At 56.5% G+C, this 17661-nt stretch overlaps 2 protein-coding genes and 1 long non-coding RNA gene across 6 annotated transcripts; 1 reads left to right on the forward strand and 2 right to left on the reverse strand.

Moving 5' to 3' along the window:
• Positions 1-750: 750 nt before the first annotated feature.
• ZBTB48 (zinc finger and BTB domain containing 48) lies at positions 751-8142 on the reverse strand. 3 transcript variants are annotated; one of them, XM_077891406.1, is made up of 11 exons: positions 7985-8142; positions 6818-7514; positions 6088-6329; positions 3891-4002; positions 3192-3284; positions 2773-2859; positions 2474-2628; positions 1889-2025; positions 1652-1816; positions 1192-1280; positions 751-1105 (listed from the first exon to the last, which is right to left on the reverse strand). In XM_077891406.1, the coding sequence occupies exons 2-11, from the start codon at positions 7505-7507 to the stop codon at positions 809-811; spliced, it is 2067 nt and encodes a 688-aa protein (XP_077747532.1). In that variant the 5' UTR covers positions 7508-7514; positions 7985-8142; the 3' UTR covers positions 751-808. The 3 variants fall into 3 exon arrangements, with proteins under 3 accessions (XP_077747532.1, XP_077747534.1, XP_077747533.1); XM_077891408.1 differs by having other exon boundaries at positions 6818-7510; positions 7985-8141; XM_077891407.1 differs by having other exon boundaries at positions 6818-7585; positions 7985-8139.
• Positions 8143-8287: 145 nt separating this feature from the next.
• On the forward strand, positions 8288-10903 carry LOC144310449 (uncharacterized). The gene is made up of 2 exons (XR_013376168.1): positions 8288-9108; positions 10334-10903. It is a non-coding gene; the product is annotated as an uncharacterized LOC144310449 (long non-coding RNA).
• TAS1R1 (taste 1 receptor member 1) lies at positions 8427-17491 on the reverse strand. Of its 2 annotated transcripts, XM_077891401.1 has the most exons (6): positions 16983-17482; positions 14740-15046; positions 11563-12324; positions 10923-11135; positions 10493-10613; positions 8427-9517 (listed from the first exon to the last, which is right to left on the reverse strand). In XM_077891401.1, the coding sequence occupies exons 1-6, from the start codon at positions 17171-17173 to the stop codon at positions 8586-8588; spliced, it is 2526 nt and encodes an 841-aa protein (XP_077747527.1). In that variant the 5' UTR covers positions 17174-17482; the 3' UTR covers positions 8427-8585. The 2 variants fall into 2 exon arrangements, with proteins under 2 accessions (XP_077747527.1, XP_077747528.1); XM_077891402.1 differs by lacking the exon at positions 10923-11135 and having other exon boundaries at positions 16983-17491.
• Between the last annotated feature and the right edge of the window lie 170 nt (positions 17492-17661).

The following is a 17661-nucleotide window of genomic DNA, read 5'->3' on the forward strand; positions in this document are numbered from 1 at the left end:
CCATGCAGCAGCAGACTCTCATTCAGTCCTTGTCTGCAAAGTGTGTGCTGTTACTAATTCCATTAAAGATGAGGAAATGTAGCAATCATTTGCCTTAGGTCACGGCACTATAAATAAGGCTGAGAAGGAATCTGGGTGCCAGCACCCACACACTCTTCCTCCGTGATATGGCACCCAGCCCTGCTGTCCCTGTGGCCAATGAACTCCGGGACCGGCAGGGCCTCCAGTCATTCTAAGCTTGGCCTTGCCTGAATTCCAGGCCCCCTGGACGTGCAAAGCAAGTTAGGACCCACCCCCCCAGGGCAAGGATCCGGTCTGTGGTCTTCTGCCGGCCCGGGTCCAGAGCTTGCTTAACCACAAGCCCTCCCCTTGGGCTCCCAGGGGGACCTGGTGCACGCTAGGGAGGCAGGGCCAAGCTAGCAAGGTCATCAGGGGACCCTGGCCCCTCGGCTCTGACTCCAGAGGCTTAGGGACGAGTTCTACCCCCACTAGCTGGGAGCATCATGACTGTCAAACAGGAATGCCACTGCTCCCCATTCTAGAACCCTGACAGGGACCAAAGATCGAGAGCACCGGGGCATCTCGCTCTGCTGTGGTCTCCGGACAAGGTGGGGAAGATGCTGGCTGAGCAGCACCCTGAGGTGCACAGATGGCCAGGCGAGGCACCATGTCTTCCAGACCACAGGACAGGTAAGCAGGACCCCCCTGGAGACCAGGTTACTGGGGAGTGACTGCCAGACAGCAACGGAGTCCAAAGCCACATAGTTTATTGGGGGTCGGGGCCAAGGGGGCTGTGGTGGCAGGGTGGCTACGTGTCACAGTCCTCGGGGATGGCTGCTGTGATGATGAGTGAGGGCTCCATGACGCCCGGGCTCCCCAAGCTTTCTTCCGCACAGAGTCTCTGGCCAGGGAGCTGGGAGGCCAGGCTGCCCTGAGCCAGAGATGCCACAATGACCTCAGCAGAGCCCACCTCCAGCTCAGCGGGTGGCTGCAGCGCTACCACCACCATCTTCTCATCCTCAATGACCAGGTTCCGGAGCTTGCGCTGCCGTGGATTGTAGTTCTCCACTCGGTCGTGGATCTCCATGTGCCTCCGGAGGTGGGCCTAGGGGGCAAGGGGACTCAGGGCTGAGCAGGGAGGGAGCAGGGGACCCAAGGGGGCAGGAGGCGGGACACTGGCCCCAGGCCTACCTGCCGGGTGAACTTGTAGCCACACTCTGTGCACTCGAACTTCCTGACCCCCTTGTGCCTTCTAACATGCACACGCAGCTGCTCCACGGCTGTGGGAGGGAAGGGACCCCGGCATCAAGAGAGGCAGACATGGGCAGATGGTGCCGGGATGAGAGGCAGTCCTGGGGTGTACAGGCCCCACCACTGCACAGGCCCCATCGGCTCCAGGGGCACACTACCACAGGACCCTCTGCAGCTCCCACCCCCACTTTGTAGCAGCTCCCAGCTCCTGTCTAACACACGGGAACAGAAGACAGTCTCTGGTGAGAAAGTTGCGCACCGAGAAAGAGCACATGAAAGCCACCGCTACACTTGACCTCTGCCCTCAGAGATGCTCCGGCTCCGGTCAGCTGGGACACAGCTCACCCTCTGCTCCCCATGGGGCACACCCAGGGAAGCAGGAGGGATGAAGCCCAGGTACCTTTGAAGGTCTTCCCGCAGATTTGGCAGAAATGTGGCCGGCCCTCCTGGTGGCGGCTGGCCACGTGCCTCAGCAGGGGCCCCTTCTCCGTGAAGCGCTGTTCACAGAACTCACAGCTGAAGGGCCTCTCACCGGTGTGGGTGCGGTTGTGCTTGTCCAGGCTGGCTGCGGGGACAAGGCGAGGGCTCAGCCACCAGGCCTCGGCCCCAGGCCCAGGAGAAGAAGGGCGGGCCTCACCTTGGGTGCGGAAGGTCTTGCCACAGAGGTGGCACTGGAAGGGCTTCTCGCCTGTGTGCGTGCGCAGGTGCATGTTAAGATTGGCCTTCTGGGTGAAGGCATGGCTGCAGAACTCACAGACATATGGCCGCTCGTTCCTGTCCGGGCAGGGGACACAAGCAGAAACCATCACCAAGGGAAGCAGTTCCCTTTGCTCTGCGACAGCGGGAGGACGCCTGGCCCCAGAGCCTAGGAAACCATCTAGGCAGAAGCACACAGGGCTGATGCGGTAGCTGGGCCCAAGCCAAGAGCGGCTGTGTGGCAGGAGGGCAGGGGCAGTGCCAGGAAAGGGGCACTAGCTCCATCCCAGAAGTCGCAGGACGCAAAGACCCTTGCAAGGACCTTAACCTCCAGTCCTCTCCCGCAGCCCTTCTGCCTGGCAAATGTCCTCCTCCCTCACGTGCCACTGCCACAGAGGCTACAGGTCTGGGACCCAGGCTGGAGGACGCCCTGTCCCAGGCAGGCCCAGGCAGACTCCGCCTTCCAGGCCCACTCACTGGCCAGCCGCCAGCAGCAGGGCCTGGGGAGTGACGGGCCAGGCCGCACCTGTGCTTGGCCTTGATGTGCATCTGCAGGCCGTTCCGGCTAGAGGCCCTGTGCCCACACTCCTCACACACGAACAGCTTCTCCCCACGGTGCTTGAAAGCCTCGTGCAGCTGCAGTTCCGTCCGTGACAGGAAGCACTTGGCACAGGTGGGACACTGTGGGGTAGACGGAGCAGGACCCGGGTGAGGACACGGAGGGGGCCCCCTGGTCCTCTGCATGGCAGAAACAATATGGCCTGCCTGGCTCTGACCACTGCCTCACAGCTGCCAGCTACCAGCCCAGCCCAGCTCGGCACTTACAGCGTGGGGCTTGGGCGCTCCGTGTAGTTTGATCAGGTGGCTCTGCAGGTCCTTCTTCTGCATGAACTGCTGGGAGCACGAGGAGCACTGGAAAACAGGCCCAAGGTCACCTTTTAGGCCATCCACACCATGGCGGCAGGAACCCGCAGAGGGCAGGGCCCCAGGACCTGGTGTGAAGGATGCTCCAAGGAGGGCCTCTGCTGCATGTATACAAGGACACTAAGCCTGCTCTCCAGGGGAAGACACAAGGACCCAGAAAGAGCAAGTGGCCCCACCCAAAAGTAGGGGACACCAAGTGGAAAGGAAAGGCTGGGCCAGCAAGGAAAAAGCGCCCAACATCATCCCACATACAGGGCTTGGCAGGAGGGATCCTGGGGCTGCCCCTCTGCCTATGCCCCTGGGGACAGGCTGAGCCTGACCTTGTAGGGCATCTCCCCCGTGTGGGACACCATGTGGACCCGCAGCTCCATCCTCCGGCGGAAGGTCTCCTGGCACACAGAGCACGTGAAGACCTGGCAGTGTGAGGGGCAAGCAGGGCCGGCATCAGGGGGGGGCTTCTGCCTGCGACAGCAGCCTCTGCCCGGGCTTCCACTCGCTGCTGGGAGGAGTCTGCCCGAGGGGGGGGACGCTAGGGTGGGAGAGGGCAACACGTGACCTGCCTGCCCGGACCCTGACCATCGCTGAGCACTGCAAACCCACCATGCCAGGCTGGGGGCAAGGGCTGAGAGACCTCACCCACAGCCCCCACCCTGGCAACAGACCCCTAGGAAGAGGAGGGTGAGCTTAGCTGGTCATGTCATATGGGCCAGCCAGTGGGGAGGGGAGGTGACCAGGTGGCCTTTCTCAGCAGCCACCCCCCACCGAGACACCCTTTCTCCAGAGTCCAGGGGCCCATGCACGCAAGTCCAAAATGCCTCCCACAAAGTCCTTCCTAAGCTGGTCCCTTCTGCTCTCAGGACCAACGTCCCCACCTGTATGCCAGGGAGTAGACTCTGGCCTCCAAGGACACTCCAGCTCTCTTGAGTTTATAGTCCTAAGACAGTCTCCCCTCTCAGATGGCAGGAAGACAAAGGCCAGCGTGCCCCTGCCCACAATGTCCTGGGCCAACCCACAAGTACCTGTTCCGAGCGGTTCATGCAATTCCGGGCCTCATGCTCCAGGAGGTTCTCTTTCCGAAAGTAACACTTGCCACATTTGGGACACTCAAAGGGTTTCTCCCCAGTGTGTTTCCTGCCAGGAAAAGCCACAGAGGGTGTGGGGCCTGAGTGGGGCCCACCTCTCCCTCACCCAGTGCCACTCTGGCTCCCCCAGCAGCAGGCTGGGCTCCACAGCAGAGAGAAGAGTAGCCCAAAGGCCTTCCATGGCTCCTGCATGGCTTGGTCAGGACTGGCTGATGATCCTGCACAGGTGCACCCAGAAACCCTCCTCCTTATGGGAGCCTGCACAGCGCCATCTGGAGGGGCCTCCCCAGAGCCACACGGCCCGGCTGGCCAACATCTCTGCAAAAACAGAAATAATCCCTGGGTCCTGGCTCCCTGGAGAAGCCACCCAGTCTGTCTGAACTTCTGTGGGTTTTACCATCAAAACTATAGCCAGCATCTGACCACTTGACCTTGCCTTCCACTGCTATCACCCAGTGCAGCCGGGCCATCCCTTGCACTGCTGCCCGAGCCTCCTACCTAGTGTCATACTCCATGCCTGCCTCCCAACAGATGTGAACTTTAGTAGCCAGAGGGGCCCTTATATATAGTCAGGCCTCCTCGACTCTTTGTCCCAACCCTGCAATACTGCCCATTTCACCCTGAGAAAAGGTCAGGGACCTACGGGCATAGCCAGCCGGCCCCTTACCTCAGGACCTTGCTCCCCAGGGCTGGCCTCCCTGATGTTTGCCAACCCACTGGCTCACCCCAGAGTCTGCTCTGGCCCTCTTCAACCCACAACACTCCCCTACAGCCATTCACTTGGTAAAATCCTCACCTCCTTTGAGTCTGCCCAAAATTGCTTTCTTTAAAACCGCAACCCGACCCCACCCTGAACTCCCCAACCTCTAGGGGAGGCTCTCCCCCTCCCTTCTTCTGAGGTGCTCCCATCTTCCACTGTAAAGCTGACATCTGTCAGTAACGTCTGCACGGCCCTGCTGAGAGGCAGGCTCCAAGTCTCTGCTTTATTTGCTAAAGCACCCAGAACAGTCTCGTCAGGCACCTGGCAGAACGGATGAGCTAAATGAACCTTGACCTCAGAACACCTGAGCAGCACCAGAACCACTCAGAAGTTCTCAGAAGCCAGTCATTTCTCTCACCCTCTGCCCCTCCATTGACTGTCCTCATCCCCTCCTAGTTCTCAGGACCAGTCCAGCAGCCTGCAGCCCGACGTAGGGATGGGGATGGTGCCTACACCCCAGTCTCACGGTAGAGGAGCATCAGACAGAGGTGGACCATCCTAGGGTGCCTCCCACACTGGCACTTTCCCAGGCCCCCCTGGCCGCAGCTGCCCCAAAGCAGGGTGAGCAAACATCACCCAGCAACAACTCCAATCCACCACTGCTGGCTTCCCAGAACGTCACACTGAAAAAGCATGTAGCCCAACCTGGCTTGGCAAGAAATCAGACTGATGACTTGGACTATGAAATGGCAGGTCTGGAAGGCATGTCACCTAGTTGCCACCTCTGGAGGCTTTGCAGAGACCTGGGGCAGTGCTGTCAAGAAAACTGTGACCACGGAAATGTTTGTCTGTCAACAGCCAAGGCCCACCTGTAACTAACTACTGAGCATCTGAAATGCAGCCACCGCATCTGAGAAACTGAACTCCTTTTTTCTTTGACTTTAAATTACCATAGCTTCATACAGCATCTCACTACCTTTTCGTATAACGCAGGCTTAACCATATAGTCCATTATGCTCCACTGATAACCTGAGGCTACTGGTTCCCCCAAATCACAAGAGGCACCACCCTAAAGACCGACATCTTGGCCCAAAGCCCACACTGCCCAAGGTCGGGCCTCATCCACAGCATGGGGCCATGGGTTTCTCCCATCCCCTTGCCAGAAAGCAGCTAGAGGTCAAGGTCCATACTGGGTGGAACTCATTGACAAGGTGTCCAGAAACCCATTTAGAGGGCTCAAAGTAGGAGAGGGAGGAAGAGGATCAGGTCCCTCCCAAGGCCTCATCCCTGATGATGAGAGGCAAGTCAACATCAGGCACTCCGTGAGTCGGTGATGAAGCCCCCAGTCCCCACATGGCCCAGAAGAAAGGAATGCAGGCCCTTCCCCCAATTAAATAGCAGACAGGAAAAGAAAATAGAAAAACAGACCGTTACCTGTTGTGCACTTTTAGGTAATATTTGCTGAGAAACTTTTTATGACATGTGGGGCATTCAACTGGCACCGCTGTACCTTTTCTGTTCTCAGCGGGCTCGGCTGCCAGGGCACCTGCACTCAGGGCTGGCTCAGCAGCACACGGCTTTCTGATCATGTTTGATTTCCTCCTGGTGGGCAACGTCTCAGTCTCTGAAACGTAATCACCATCCCCGTCGTCCTCAACTTGAACCACCACTTCCCACTAGAGCAGAAAAGGCAGCAGGAAGCGAGGTCACCAAATTTATTAGCAGGAGTTCTGGGGACAGATGTACAGGGCATCCTGCTTCATCCAGTTCCATCCCAAGGCCCAACCCACACACATCCCCAGATGATTCCCTTTCTCTGTGATTATTCCCATCAGGGTCCTAGGGCACGCTACAACGTTATCTTGGATGTGGAGGGCGGCGGCTCTATCTGTGGGGAGCTGAGGCTTGGCTGGATTTCAGCACTCGTAAGAAACACCAGTAACCACGAGGCCAGCTACCCAACCCCAAGGAACTGCCAATCCTGGATTCACAGAAAGCTCAGCCTGAGACTGCAAGATGCAGTCAGATTCCTGGGTTTGGAGAAAAACCTATTCCAAACCCACATAACAAAGATTCCATCTTGGCGTCCAGATTATCCCAGAAAAGTGTCAATCTCTATCCCCTGACTCCCACCTCCCCATTCCCAGCACCCTGGGCACAGTACCTCATTATTCCCGCCCTGCAGCTGGACACCTTCAGCCTCAAAGGGCCTTGGGGGCACTTTGCAATCCTCAGGCTCCTTGTCCTCTGGGGGACAGAGCTTCAAGGCCTGCTTGAGTTTCCCACGGTGGAAGGATGGGCTCTCACTCTGGGCAGGGAGACCAAGCTGAGGCCTGTCGGGGCTGTGACTGCCACTGATCTCCTGGTCCCTAGGGACCTGACCCAGCGTCTTTGAAACTTCCTCTTCCTCCAAGCCTGCCGGCTCCTTGAGGTGGCTGTTCACACTCAGGGACACAGGTTTCCCCAGCCCACTCTGGCCACTCGGTGCCTGCCCCACTGAGGTTTTGGGCTTGAAACTCTGGCACAGCTCCACAGCCTCTGGCACTCGCAACTCCCTGGCTGCCAAGAGCACCTGATCCCGGTTTCCTGAGGTGAGAGCAAGGTGACCAGTATAGAAAAAGTCCAACAGGAGACCAAAGATCTCAGCGAAGCCAGCAGGGAGAACAACACTGCCCCCTGAGCCATCCCCATAGAGGCTCTGGAAGAAGTGGCTGCAGCAGGCAAGGACACTCCAGTGTGCCTTGAACACCAGGCCCCCCACGTCCAGGGTGGCGTCGCAGTACTGGCCCTTTTCCCGCTGCTTGTTGAGCTCCTGGAGGACCCTCACGCTGTGCTGGATGAAGGAGCCGTCCATGATCTGTCTGGAGGAGAGGAAGGCAGAAGTGACATCCAGGCCAGTCGTACCCAGGAGCAGCAAGGGAAAGACCCTGGACTGGGGGGAGAGACTCCACTCAGTCACATTTATCTCAACGAGGGCTTGGGGCAGGGTGAGAGGGTGCCAGCTTGAGCCAGGAGGGCACCGAGCGCCTCCCCGGGGGTGGGGGCCAGGTGAGCGGCACACACTGGGTGAGCGGAAGCACGGCTTGGCCAGGGACAGGGTCGTGAGGAAGTGCTGGTGGGAGGAATCAGTGTGGGAAGAGGGACGGACGATCAGCACGAGCTGGCCGGCCTTGCGCGGCGAGAAGACCCGCGGCAGGGCAGAGCTGCGGGTGCGGACAGCGGAGCAGAACCCACGCCGCGCCCACACATCCCGGGCCACCGGGCGGAAGGCGTCCACGGGGCCCGCAGCCCTTCCCTCCCTCGCCGCCGCCCCCTCCCGCGGCCTCCTCACCCGGGCCTGTGCTCCCGGTGCCGGCCCCACCGACCCTGGACCTCGTCGTCGCCACAGCCCCCCTGCCCAACTGCCCGAGCCGTACGTGCCCCGCCGACCGTACGGAGACGCAGCCGTCTCCGCCGCCGCCGCCGCCGCCGGACGTGACGTCAGGGCGCGCCGGAAGGGGCGAAAGCCTGGGAGGTGCCGGGCTTCTGGCTCCGCCCTCGAGGGCGTGGCCAGGCAGAGAACGGCCAATGGAATGGGGAGAGGGGTCCAGGCCCGGGGCGCTCGGCGGTTGGCTCGGCTCTCGATGTTGCTTAGCAACGCCAAGCTGGGCGACGGCTGGTTGCGGGGCTGGGGCGGGGTCCCGGGTTCCGGCTGCGGTGGGCCCCCGCGGCGCCCTCAGCCTGCTGGAGGCCGCGCCCCACCCTGGCCCCAGACAGCAAGCGCAGCCAGGACGCACATTTCAGCGCTTTATTGGCAGAGCCTGGGAGCCCGGGGCGGCCTCCGGCGAGCTTACACTCCCCGAGCCCAAACTGAAGAGTCCAAAGGCCTCCGGGACAGCGCAGGGCGTGCGCGCCTCGCTTGACCCTCGGCCCTCGGGACAGGGGAGGCGGGGTCAGGTGGAGCCGCAGCGCCTCGTGTAGTCCTGGATGGAGGCCTGGAAGTGCTCGGTGCTGTTGAGATCTGGGCGGCACAGGATCACATAGCACTTGGGGAGGAAGTAACCGCTGAAGCCGCTGCTCAGGCTGCTCAGCGCCGCCAGCACGTTGACCGCGGGCAGGTATTTGCCCTGGTAGACGCTGGCTGTGGTGAAAAAGCCAATCCAGGACACGAAGTTGAGGAGCAGACTGAAGGTGACGCATTTGGCCTCGTTGTAGTTCTCCGGCAGGTCCTTACCCAGGTAGCTGCAGGCAAAGGCGCTGACGGACAGCAGGCCATTGTAGGCAAAGGCCACCATGAAGCCCGGGGAGTTGGCCTCCGTGCAGTCAAGCACCACCAGCTGAGGGAAGCGCTGGTACTCCCTGGTGGGCAACGGGGTCCACACCGCAAGCCAAGTTACACAGATGAGCAGCTGGGCCATGGAGCTGATCACCACAAAGAGGCGGGGACCATGGTTTTGGACCCAGGCCTGGTAGAAGGTGGGTACCTTGGCGGAAAACTTGAAGATGAAGACCAGTTGGAAGGAGCGGATTGTCAGGCAGGACAGGAAGATGGCAAAGCCGAGGGCAAAGAGGCCTTGGCGCAACAAGCATGTGGCCAGGGTGGGCTCCCCAAAAAAGCCATAGAGCCCAGAGCTGCCCCCTGCCAGGGAGCCCAGCATAAAGAAGCACAGCCTGCCCCCAGCTGACCTCACCACCGGGGTGTCTAAGTGCCAGGCAAACAGGCCAGCAGTCCCAGCCACCAGCAGCAACAGCAGCGTATTAGCTGCCAGCAGCACCCAAGAGATAGGCTCATGCCAAGTCAAAAACACCACAGTGCGTAGGAAGCAGGATTCACTTCCCTCAGGTGCCCACTCTTCTTTCCCACAAGGCTGGCAGCTGTGGAGGTCTGGAAGGAAAGGCGGAGGGGAGTCCTAAGGGCTAGTGGAGCAGTTCAGGAATGAGGAAGGGAGACCACATTGATCTGCAAAGTGCTGCGAGGGAGATACCACAGGAGCTGGAGATGGGGGTAGCCCTGAGTGGGGTCCTGAGGCCATGTGTTTCCTCAAGATGCCTGTGTGAATTAGATTCTGGAGACCCTTGGGTAGGTTATGTATGGCTCGTGATCCCAGAAGGGGCTTGCAAACCAAGAGGTCCCTAGGGAGGGCTTTACTCTGGTTGCTCTGCCCACCTGCCAGTGAGGCTATGATCCAATAGGAGCAGCCAGCCCCAAAGGAAGGGCATTTTCTTCTCTCCCCAGCACTTCCGTGCTAAAATCCACCTAGCCAAATCCGCCTTCCTGTGCTGCCACTCTGTGGTTTCTCTGACTCTGAGAACAGAAGAGATGCGTTCCCATGCCCATAGAGATCATAAAAGGAAAAGAATGTGGCTCATGGCGTCCAACTCTGGGCTGAGCCCTTAGTTGCCTTAATTTGCTCTCTGATCTTGGCCTTGCATCACTGGGTATAGTATGCTGTTTTTTCAGCTGCAGATACAGTTTCTTCATTCAGGCCAAGCTGTTCAGGTGCTAGCTACAGCATGGGCAATAGAAGGGACTTCACACAGATAGCAGGGAAGGGTACAAGGGAACGTAGCTACCTCTGCTTGCATAAAGAGGTTGAATTTAGGATAAAATTGTGCCTGTAGGAATGGGGCTGGGAGCTCTCTAGTAAAAGACATAGTGGGTCTGAGGATTTTAACAGGTTGTTTCTTTCTGCTTCCTCAGAATTCAGTCTGGTGACAGGTATTCTTCAGCCTATACCTAACTAGCAGTGAAGCGAGCAAGGCCCTGGTTCTGTGCATGTGTGGCCTGAGGGAGAGCCCCTCTTCTGCTGTACAGACCCTAGGAGTGCCCAGTCCTTCACCCACTCACTTGATCACTCACCACTCTTGTTGAGGAAGGTGCCGGCCTCACAGGGCACACATTCAAAGCAACAGTGGTAGAAACCCACAACTACTCGCTGGTGCCCTTCAAGACAGTTGCTGGAGCACACAGACTCAGGCACCTGCAAGAAGCCACAGGTGTTCTGTAACCACATGGCCAAGTCAAGGAATACTCACAGGTGGAATGGGAAATAGTCTCTGTGCATCTGCCTTCACAGCTCACTCCCAGAGCAGAACCCCTGGTTTTATAAACCAGCGCAGCAGGCCATCTGGGTGCTGCCTGTGGGGCTTCCCCAGCAGGGCTGGATAGAGGCATGTTGGCCTGGTACCTGGGATCTCCCTCCTGCTCTGTGTAATCTATGTCAACAGTATCCTTGGGCTGCAGGCTGCCCATAAAGCAGTCATCTGGTAAGTGACCATGTCTCTATTACCTGGTTGTCCTCTCCGTGCCACCGGATTTTGGTTTTATTTATGTCCAGCTGAACTGGAGGCCACGTGGAGGAGCCGATGACCCTGAAGGTCCACTTGGGACCACTCCAGTCCCAGGCAATTATGTCATAGCCACTGAGAGGGTCCCCGTTGTCATTAAATATCACAGTGTCCTCGTGTAGAAGGAAATTCACCTTGCGGATCTGCTCTAGAAGCTGAAATACACAGGGATCAGGGAGCTGCCGTAGATGGCAAATGTTGCTCCTCCTCAACCCACCCAGACCTGGAAGGATCAGGAATCAAGTGCCTGGGGCCTTATGCTTCTATTTGGGTGGTTTCAGGCCATCTGGAAATTCAGAGCCCTCCTTCCCCTCCAAGGAAACCCCTCAACCCTCCCAACCAGGCTTCTGAGAGGAAGTTTCTAACAAAGGACCCCTTTACAGTGATTTTTAGTCCTGGATATGAAGCATGGTGAGTGGGAGGGGCTGAGGTTCAGAGAATTGAAGCCTAAGAGAGGGGATCAGCCCTCTGGTCAATGGCCTTTGTCCTCTGCCCCCAACACTTAGTTGGGCAGAGACTGATCACTCTGGTTTCCTCAGGAAAGCACCCTGTTTCAGGGTGCCAGGGGTAGGGCCACCTTACCTGCCAGGGGTAGACTCGGTCCCTGGAACAGGCTCCAGAGGCACAGCCCAGGAGCTGGTGGAGGCCATGGGCTGCTGCGTAGACAGCCCGGTAGGCATTGTAGGCAGAGCTCATGGAGAATGCTCCGAGTGTGGGCATCTGCTGTACTGTGAAAGCTTGGCACTCTCTGCAGAGTTGGTTGCTGCTGCACCAGGAGTCCCTGGAGCAAGGCCTATGGGCTGCCTTCTTTGCCCGGACGTAGGCCTCTTCAAACTCCTTCAGACCAGGGACAAGTTTCTGCTGGATGGCCACGCCCAACACTGTGCCAATGCCCCAGATCCTGGGCAGGCTGCTAATATGTCTGGAGATGGCCCAGTCTTCTGAAGCAATCCACACCTTGGCAGTCAGCTTGGCCAGGACCACGGACTCGAAGAACACCCTGGCCAGCTGCCTGCTGGAGAAAACGACCACAACAGTGGTCCTTGCTCGGTCCAGGTGGTACATCATGCTCTGCATCCTCTCATTACCCGGCTGGGCAGAGAAGGGTATGATGTCCTTGAAGGCAATGCAGATGCCCTGCTGGGTGGCCTGCTCCTCCAGTGCCTGCACCCCCAGCTGCCCATAGTCGCCGTCGCTGCCCACCAATGAGATCCAGACCCACCCAAACCTCTGCAGCAGTAGCACCATGATCTCCACCTGGTACTTATCGCTGGGGATAGTGCGCAGAAACGAGGGGTAATACCGCTTCACTCCAAGCGTCACACTGCTGGCCTCGTAGCTGATCTGCGGGGGTTCAGTTCAGCAAGTTCAGTGGCATCAGTCTCAATCAGGGCCCCCAAGTGCTGGCCCTGTTCTGGGCACCGGGACCCAGGGATGCGGGACACATGGTCCCTGCCCTGGTTCTCAAGGAGAGCTCTAGTGGACATAGGAGGCTGACGAGTTACATGTGGAAAAGAGGCAGAAACCCAAGGAGGGAGTTCTGAGAGAAGAAAAGGAAGGGAACAAAAGCTGCACACAGTGAGTGAAATGACCCAAGAGGTTGGATGCCAGAAGAAGGAGCACAAAAGTAGGTATGTGGTTAGGCCAAGGGGGCCTTAACTGTCAGGCTAAGATACTTGGTCTTTATCTGTAGGCCATTGGGAGCCCCTAAATATTTAGGCAGAGAAGTGATATATTCAGACTTGTGTTTTAGGAGTGTATCTCTCATTTCAATGAGGAACATGTTAGAAAAGGCTCAAAACCAGAGTCAGGGAGAACCCCTAGAAGGCTGATGGGATCGTCTAGATGAGAGCGCTTGGTGGTCTGAGTTAGAGCTGTGGCGGTGGTGATGAAGAAGAGGGGATGGACCTGGCAGCATTTAGAGGGTAGAAGCAGAGGGCATGGTGATGGGCTAACTATGGGGGTGTGGGACAGAGGAATTTGGGTAGGCCTGTTGGGTTCCTGGCTTGAGTAGAGATGGTCACTCTTTAGGCAGGTGGGCAAGAAGGGGGATGCAGGAAGAAAAGAAGCTCTAGTTGTATAGGGAGGTAAGCTCAGTTTGGGGCCTGTGGGTCCATGAAGTGGAGACCCTAGATGAGCATCCAGAAATGAGGCTCAGTGCTTAGAACTCAAGACAGAAGGGATATTTGGGTGGCTTAGTGGTTGAGTATCTGCCTTCGGTTCAGGACATGATCTCGTAGTTCTGGAATCGAGTCCTACATCGGGCTCCTACATGGAGCCTGCTTCTCCTCCCTCTGCCTATGTCTCTGCCTCTCTGTGTGTCTCTCATGAATAAATAAATAAAATCTTAAAAAAAAAAAAAAAAAAACTCAGGACAGAAGCTAGAGACCAGGAAATTGAGCCACGGGGCCCATGGCTTGTGTAGGGGTTCTGAATAAATTGCCTCAAGATATGCCACTTTGTCTTGTGGGTTAATTTCCAATTGGAAATAATTAAGGCACAACAAACTCAAGAAAAAAAACTTTGACCTTTCCCCTAACTGCCTAAAAGAATTTAGTTAGCTGAACTGCTCTAGGTGAGGGAGCTGTCACCCTAGGTAACTGCATTATAATAGGAACTAGATATGGTGGGCAGCGGGATCTTAGCAAAGTCTGATTTGTTGAAATTCTTCTCTATGTTCCATTGTTCCTGGATGGCCCAGCAAACATTTGTTTACTAAGCATTTACTTTCTTTTCTCTTCCTGCGAATTGTCTTCCTCTCCTTTGAAGTCCCAGACCCCAACCAGTTTCTCCTTGGTTCAGAATAGCAATTAAGCCCCATTTCTGCCTGTCTTTGAACCTCTCCCTATACATGTAAAACTTTGACTTTCTCCTATTAATCTGTCTCATGTCAATTTAATGTTCAGACCAGCCAGAAGAATCCTGAAGAGTAGAGTAAAATTTTTACTCCCAACACCTGGCTAGGAAAGGGAGCATCCTGCACTCTGGGAATCATCCACCTTTTCAGAAGAGTCTAAAGAGGAAACTGAGGAGGAGGGGGAGGTGCCATAAGTGAGAGAGGGCAGGTCATAAGGAGGGGGAGGTGCCATAAGTGAGAGAGGCCCTCCAGATCACAAGAGCAAGTGGTGGCAGCTGGGGTAGGGGGCTGAGAAGCGAATGACAAGAGGGAGAAGCAAACAAAGCTAGAGAGCTCTGCAGATAAGTTTCCACAGAAAGAGGGCAGAGGGAGACCCATGCTGGGAACAGAGGTGCCTGGAAGATGGAGGGGGTAAGGCCAGGAGAGGTGGAGGAGGAAGCAGGAGGCTGACAAGCAGAGGAGAGCATGAGGCCCAGGGGGACAGCACCCTGAGTGGGGGACCAAACCCCTAGGCCTGACCTGGGAGGGAGGGAAGGAAGCCAGGAAGGAAGGAGGGCCTGGGAGAAGTAGAGAGGTTCGTGGGGGTAGGAAACAAAGAGTGTTCCATCCTTCACAAAGGAGATGGAATGTTGGGAGGAGTAAAGGGCAGCAGTTTCAGAGAATGGGTTTTCTCAGGAGCATTGAGGCCAGGGGTCTGGATGCAGCACCTGGGGGGAAGAAATGCTGGAGTGCAGATTGCGATGGGTCAGGGCCTCCTGCAATGTGACTAATGAGCAGTGATCACCCAGGAGATCCAGGGGCTCAGACTGGCCTGGGGGCCCAGCAGCTCCTGCCCACCACCCCTAGCCCACACTGGACTTGACAGAAGGGGAGACGGACACCCTGTCAGGGCACCAGCTTACCACAGGCACCAGAAACGGGCTCAGCAGGGCTGCAGCGGTGGCAGCATGGTTGGTGGTGTCAGGTCCAATCACCGCCAGGGCGGCCGGGGAATAGTGGGAAGGGTCTGCTTGGATCTCTATGTGATGTGTCCCCAGCGTGGAGAGTACATTGAGTGTGGCGTACACATTGGCTGACTCTGAGCACACGTCATACAGCTGGTACCCCAGGGTGACATTAGGCAGCAGTGTTGTGGAGTTGTTGATCTCCTCAATGCCAAACCGCATGGCCTGAAAGAGGTGGTAGCCATGGCCATTGAAGCTGTTGGGCCTGTAGAGAAAGCCAAGCTGAGAGCCGAGAAGGGCAAGGCCTTGCCGAAACCCTCTTTGGGGGGTAGAGAGGAAACTGAGGTCATCTGTCCAGTCCCCTACAACCAGGACCTCAATGTGGGCCCTGTACCATACACACAGTTGTGTTAATAGGACTTTGCAGGGGTTGGGGTGGGGAACAAGTTGGAGGAACCACATACCATGCCTCCCCAGATAAGCATATTAGCATTGAAAGGCTGATGAAGTCCTGTATCAGAGACACGTGCTGTATTAATCAGGGTTCTCTAGAGAAACAGAACCAACTGGACATATATGTAGAGAGAAAGGTTATTTTAAGGAATTAGCTCGTATGATTATGGGGCTGGCAAGTCTGATGTTTGCAGGGCAGGTTAGAAATTCCCTTAATGGTAGATGCTGCAGTCTTGAGTCTGAAGGCAGAATTCCTTCCTTTTTAGGGGACCTCAGTCTTTTAAGGTCTTCAACTGATTGGATGAGGCCCACCCACACAATGGAAGGCAATCTGCTTTACTCACCCATCGATTTATTTATTTTTTTAAAGATTTTATTTATTAGATACACAGATTGAGAGAGAGAAAGAGAGAAAGAGAGAGGCAGAGACACAGGCAGAGGGAGAAGCAGGCTCCATGCAGGGAGCCCGACGTGGGACCCGATCCCAGGTCTCCAGGATCACGCCCTGGACCAAAGGTGGCGCTAAACTGCTGCGCCACTGGGGCTGCCCTCACCTGTCGATTTAAATGTTAACCTTCACAGCAACATCTAGACTGGTGTTTGGCTAAACAACTGAATACTATACCCTAGTCAGGATAACACATAAAGTTAGCCACACACCTGTTTAACCTTGTTTAGCTAATGCTACTCACCAGGACACTCATGAATGGGGTGAGGGCCTGTGTTCCTCCCTACCTCTTGGGAACTGCTAGCTGGATCCCAACAGGGGCATGGTTCAGCTCTGCTTAAAGAGTGTGCAAGCACATTTCACTTTCCAACCTCTCTGCTTGTTAGAAGGGTCTTCCGTCATTCTATCACTTCTGTCCTCGAGTCCCTTGGAGGAAATTCAGTGAGTGCCTCCCACCATGACACCTTCAGAAGTGGGTATCCATGTGTCTCCTCTACCCCAAATCTTCTCTTCCCAGCTCCTATCTGTATCTCTTTGGCCAGTCTTCATGCACTAGGCTTTCCAGAACCTTCCTGTGTGACAGATGTGCTTCATGTTTAAGGCATCTGCCACTGGGTCTCGATCCAGCCTCAAGCCTCCCAGATCTTAGACTTGCACAGATACCACTCGTCTTTTTTTTTTTTTTTAAGATTTTATTTATTCATAGAGACACAGAGAAAGAGAGAGAGAGAAGCAGGCTCCATGCAGAGAGCCTAACATGGGACTCGATCCAGGGTCTCCAGGATCACACCCTGGGCTGCAGGCAGCGCTAAACCCCTGCACCACCGGGGCTGCCCACCACTTGTCTTCTTTAGGAGAAAAGCAGATGCTTTTCTCTACCAAGACTGTCGACTTGATGAAGGCAAGGCACCAATCTAAAGAATCTTTGCTAAGCTAAAGCATCTACTGCTCTGTGCCTTCCATTTACCCTGCATGGAAAACCACACTCACCACCGGGAGACCCAGAGAGGAATAGGGAGGACACGGAAGCAGGGAAAAGCCATGATTGCTTAACCTTTGCTGCCTACTTATGTCACAAATCCTGGATCAACTGGAATGGGATTACAATACAAAGCACTCTAATAGTGAAGACAAAATAACATATTATAAAGTGGAACCTGAGCAGAAGTGCCAGGGAAGGTCCAGCCAGGGCTTGAAGGTAGTGACCTAGGAGGGGGAGGGACTGGAGATAGTTCAGGAGGCGGCCCCAGAGGCAGAAAGGGCAGACAGAGGTCCTTCTAGGCACAGGCCCCTCACTCACCTGTCACAGAGGGTCACCATGGGCCTGCGTCTCACCCCGGGACAGTCAGAGTGCAGAGGGAACAGACCTGCAAGTAGGTAATCCCCAGGGAGGCTGAAATCAGGAGATGACTCTGTGTTGTGGCAGCTGAGGGCCCAGCAGCAGGAGAGGGAGAGCTGCAAGCTGACCAGGTGAGCTGCCAGGAGTGACATGCTGGCCACACAGTCCTGTGCCTGGCATGGCCCAGCAGAGCCCTCTGACCAGGTTGGCCGTTTAAATAGAATAGATGGCAGCTGCCCAGATGCTTCCCAACTTCATGCTTGTGCCAGGGGTGGGGCTGAAATCCAGTTGTAGGAACCTGGCTGCTTGCCGTGGCCTTCTGGGCCTGTGGTCCTGCTCAGGAACTCAGCAGGGGGAAAGAACAGATGCAAACCAGGTGGCAGCCACTGACCCTTCCTCTGCATGGTTGTGGCTTCTGTTCTTGCTCTGGTGCCTGTGGCTTCTTCACCTGGCTCAGAAAGGGAGCCCCCCCACCCTGGGGCGCCTGGTTGGCTCAGTGGGCTGAGCAGCTGACTCCACCTTGGCTCAGGTCTTGACCTCAGGGTCTTGAGTGAAAGCCCAGCGCTGGGCTCCAACCTGGGTGTGGAGTCTACTTAAAAGAAAGAAAGGGAGCCCTGGCATTTTGGGGGACGGTGGTCAG

The sequence above is a fragment of the Canis aureus genome, chromosome 3 (genome assembly GCF_053574225.1).
Source record: "Canis aureus isolate CA01 chromosome 3, VMU_Caureus_v.1.0, whole genome shotgun sequence".
NCBI lineage: Eukaryota > Metazoa > Chordata > Mammalia > Carnivora > Canidae > Canis > Canis aureus.

Excerpts from the sequence above, each read along its gene's own strand:
- ZBTB48 (XM_077891406.1), bottom strand. The coding sequence starts at position 7,507 with ATGGACGGCTCCTTCATCCAGCACAGCGTGAGGGTCCTCCAGGAGCTC. Across the intron at positions 3,285-3,890 it reads GCATGAACCGCTCGGAACAG|GTCTTCACGTGCTCTGTGTG; the intron begins GTACTTGTGGGT and ends TCACACTGCCAG. Across the intron at positions 1,817-1,888 it reads CAAGACCTTCCGCACCCAAG|CCAGCCTGGACAAGCACAAC; the intron begins GTGAGGCCCGCC and ends TTGTCCCCGCAG.
- TAS1R1 (XM_077891401.1), bottom strand. The coding sequence starts at position 17,173 with ATGTCACTCCTGGCAGCTCACCTGGTCAGCTTGCAGCTCTCCCTCTCC. Across the intron at positions 11,136-11,562 it reads ACCGAGTCTACCCCTGGCAG|CTTCTAGAGCAGATCCGCAA; the intron begins GTAAGGTGGCCC and ends TGTGTATTTCAG. Across the intron at positions 9,518-10,492 it reads CACCTTCCTCAACAAGAGTG|ACCTCCACAGCTGCCAGCCT; the intron begins GTGAGTGATCAA and ends CTTTCCTTCCAG.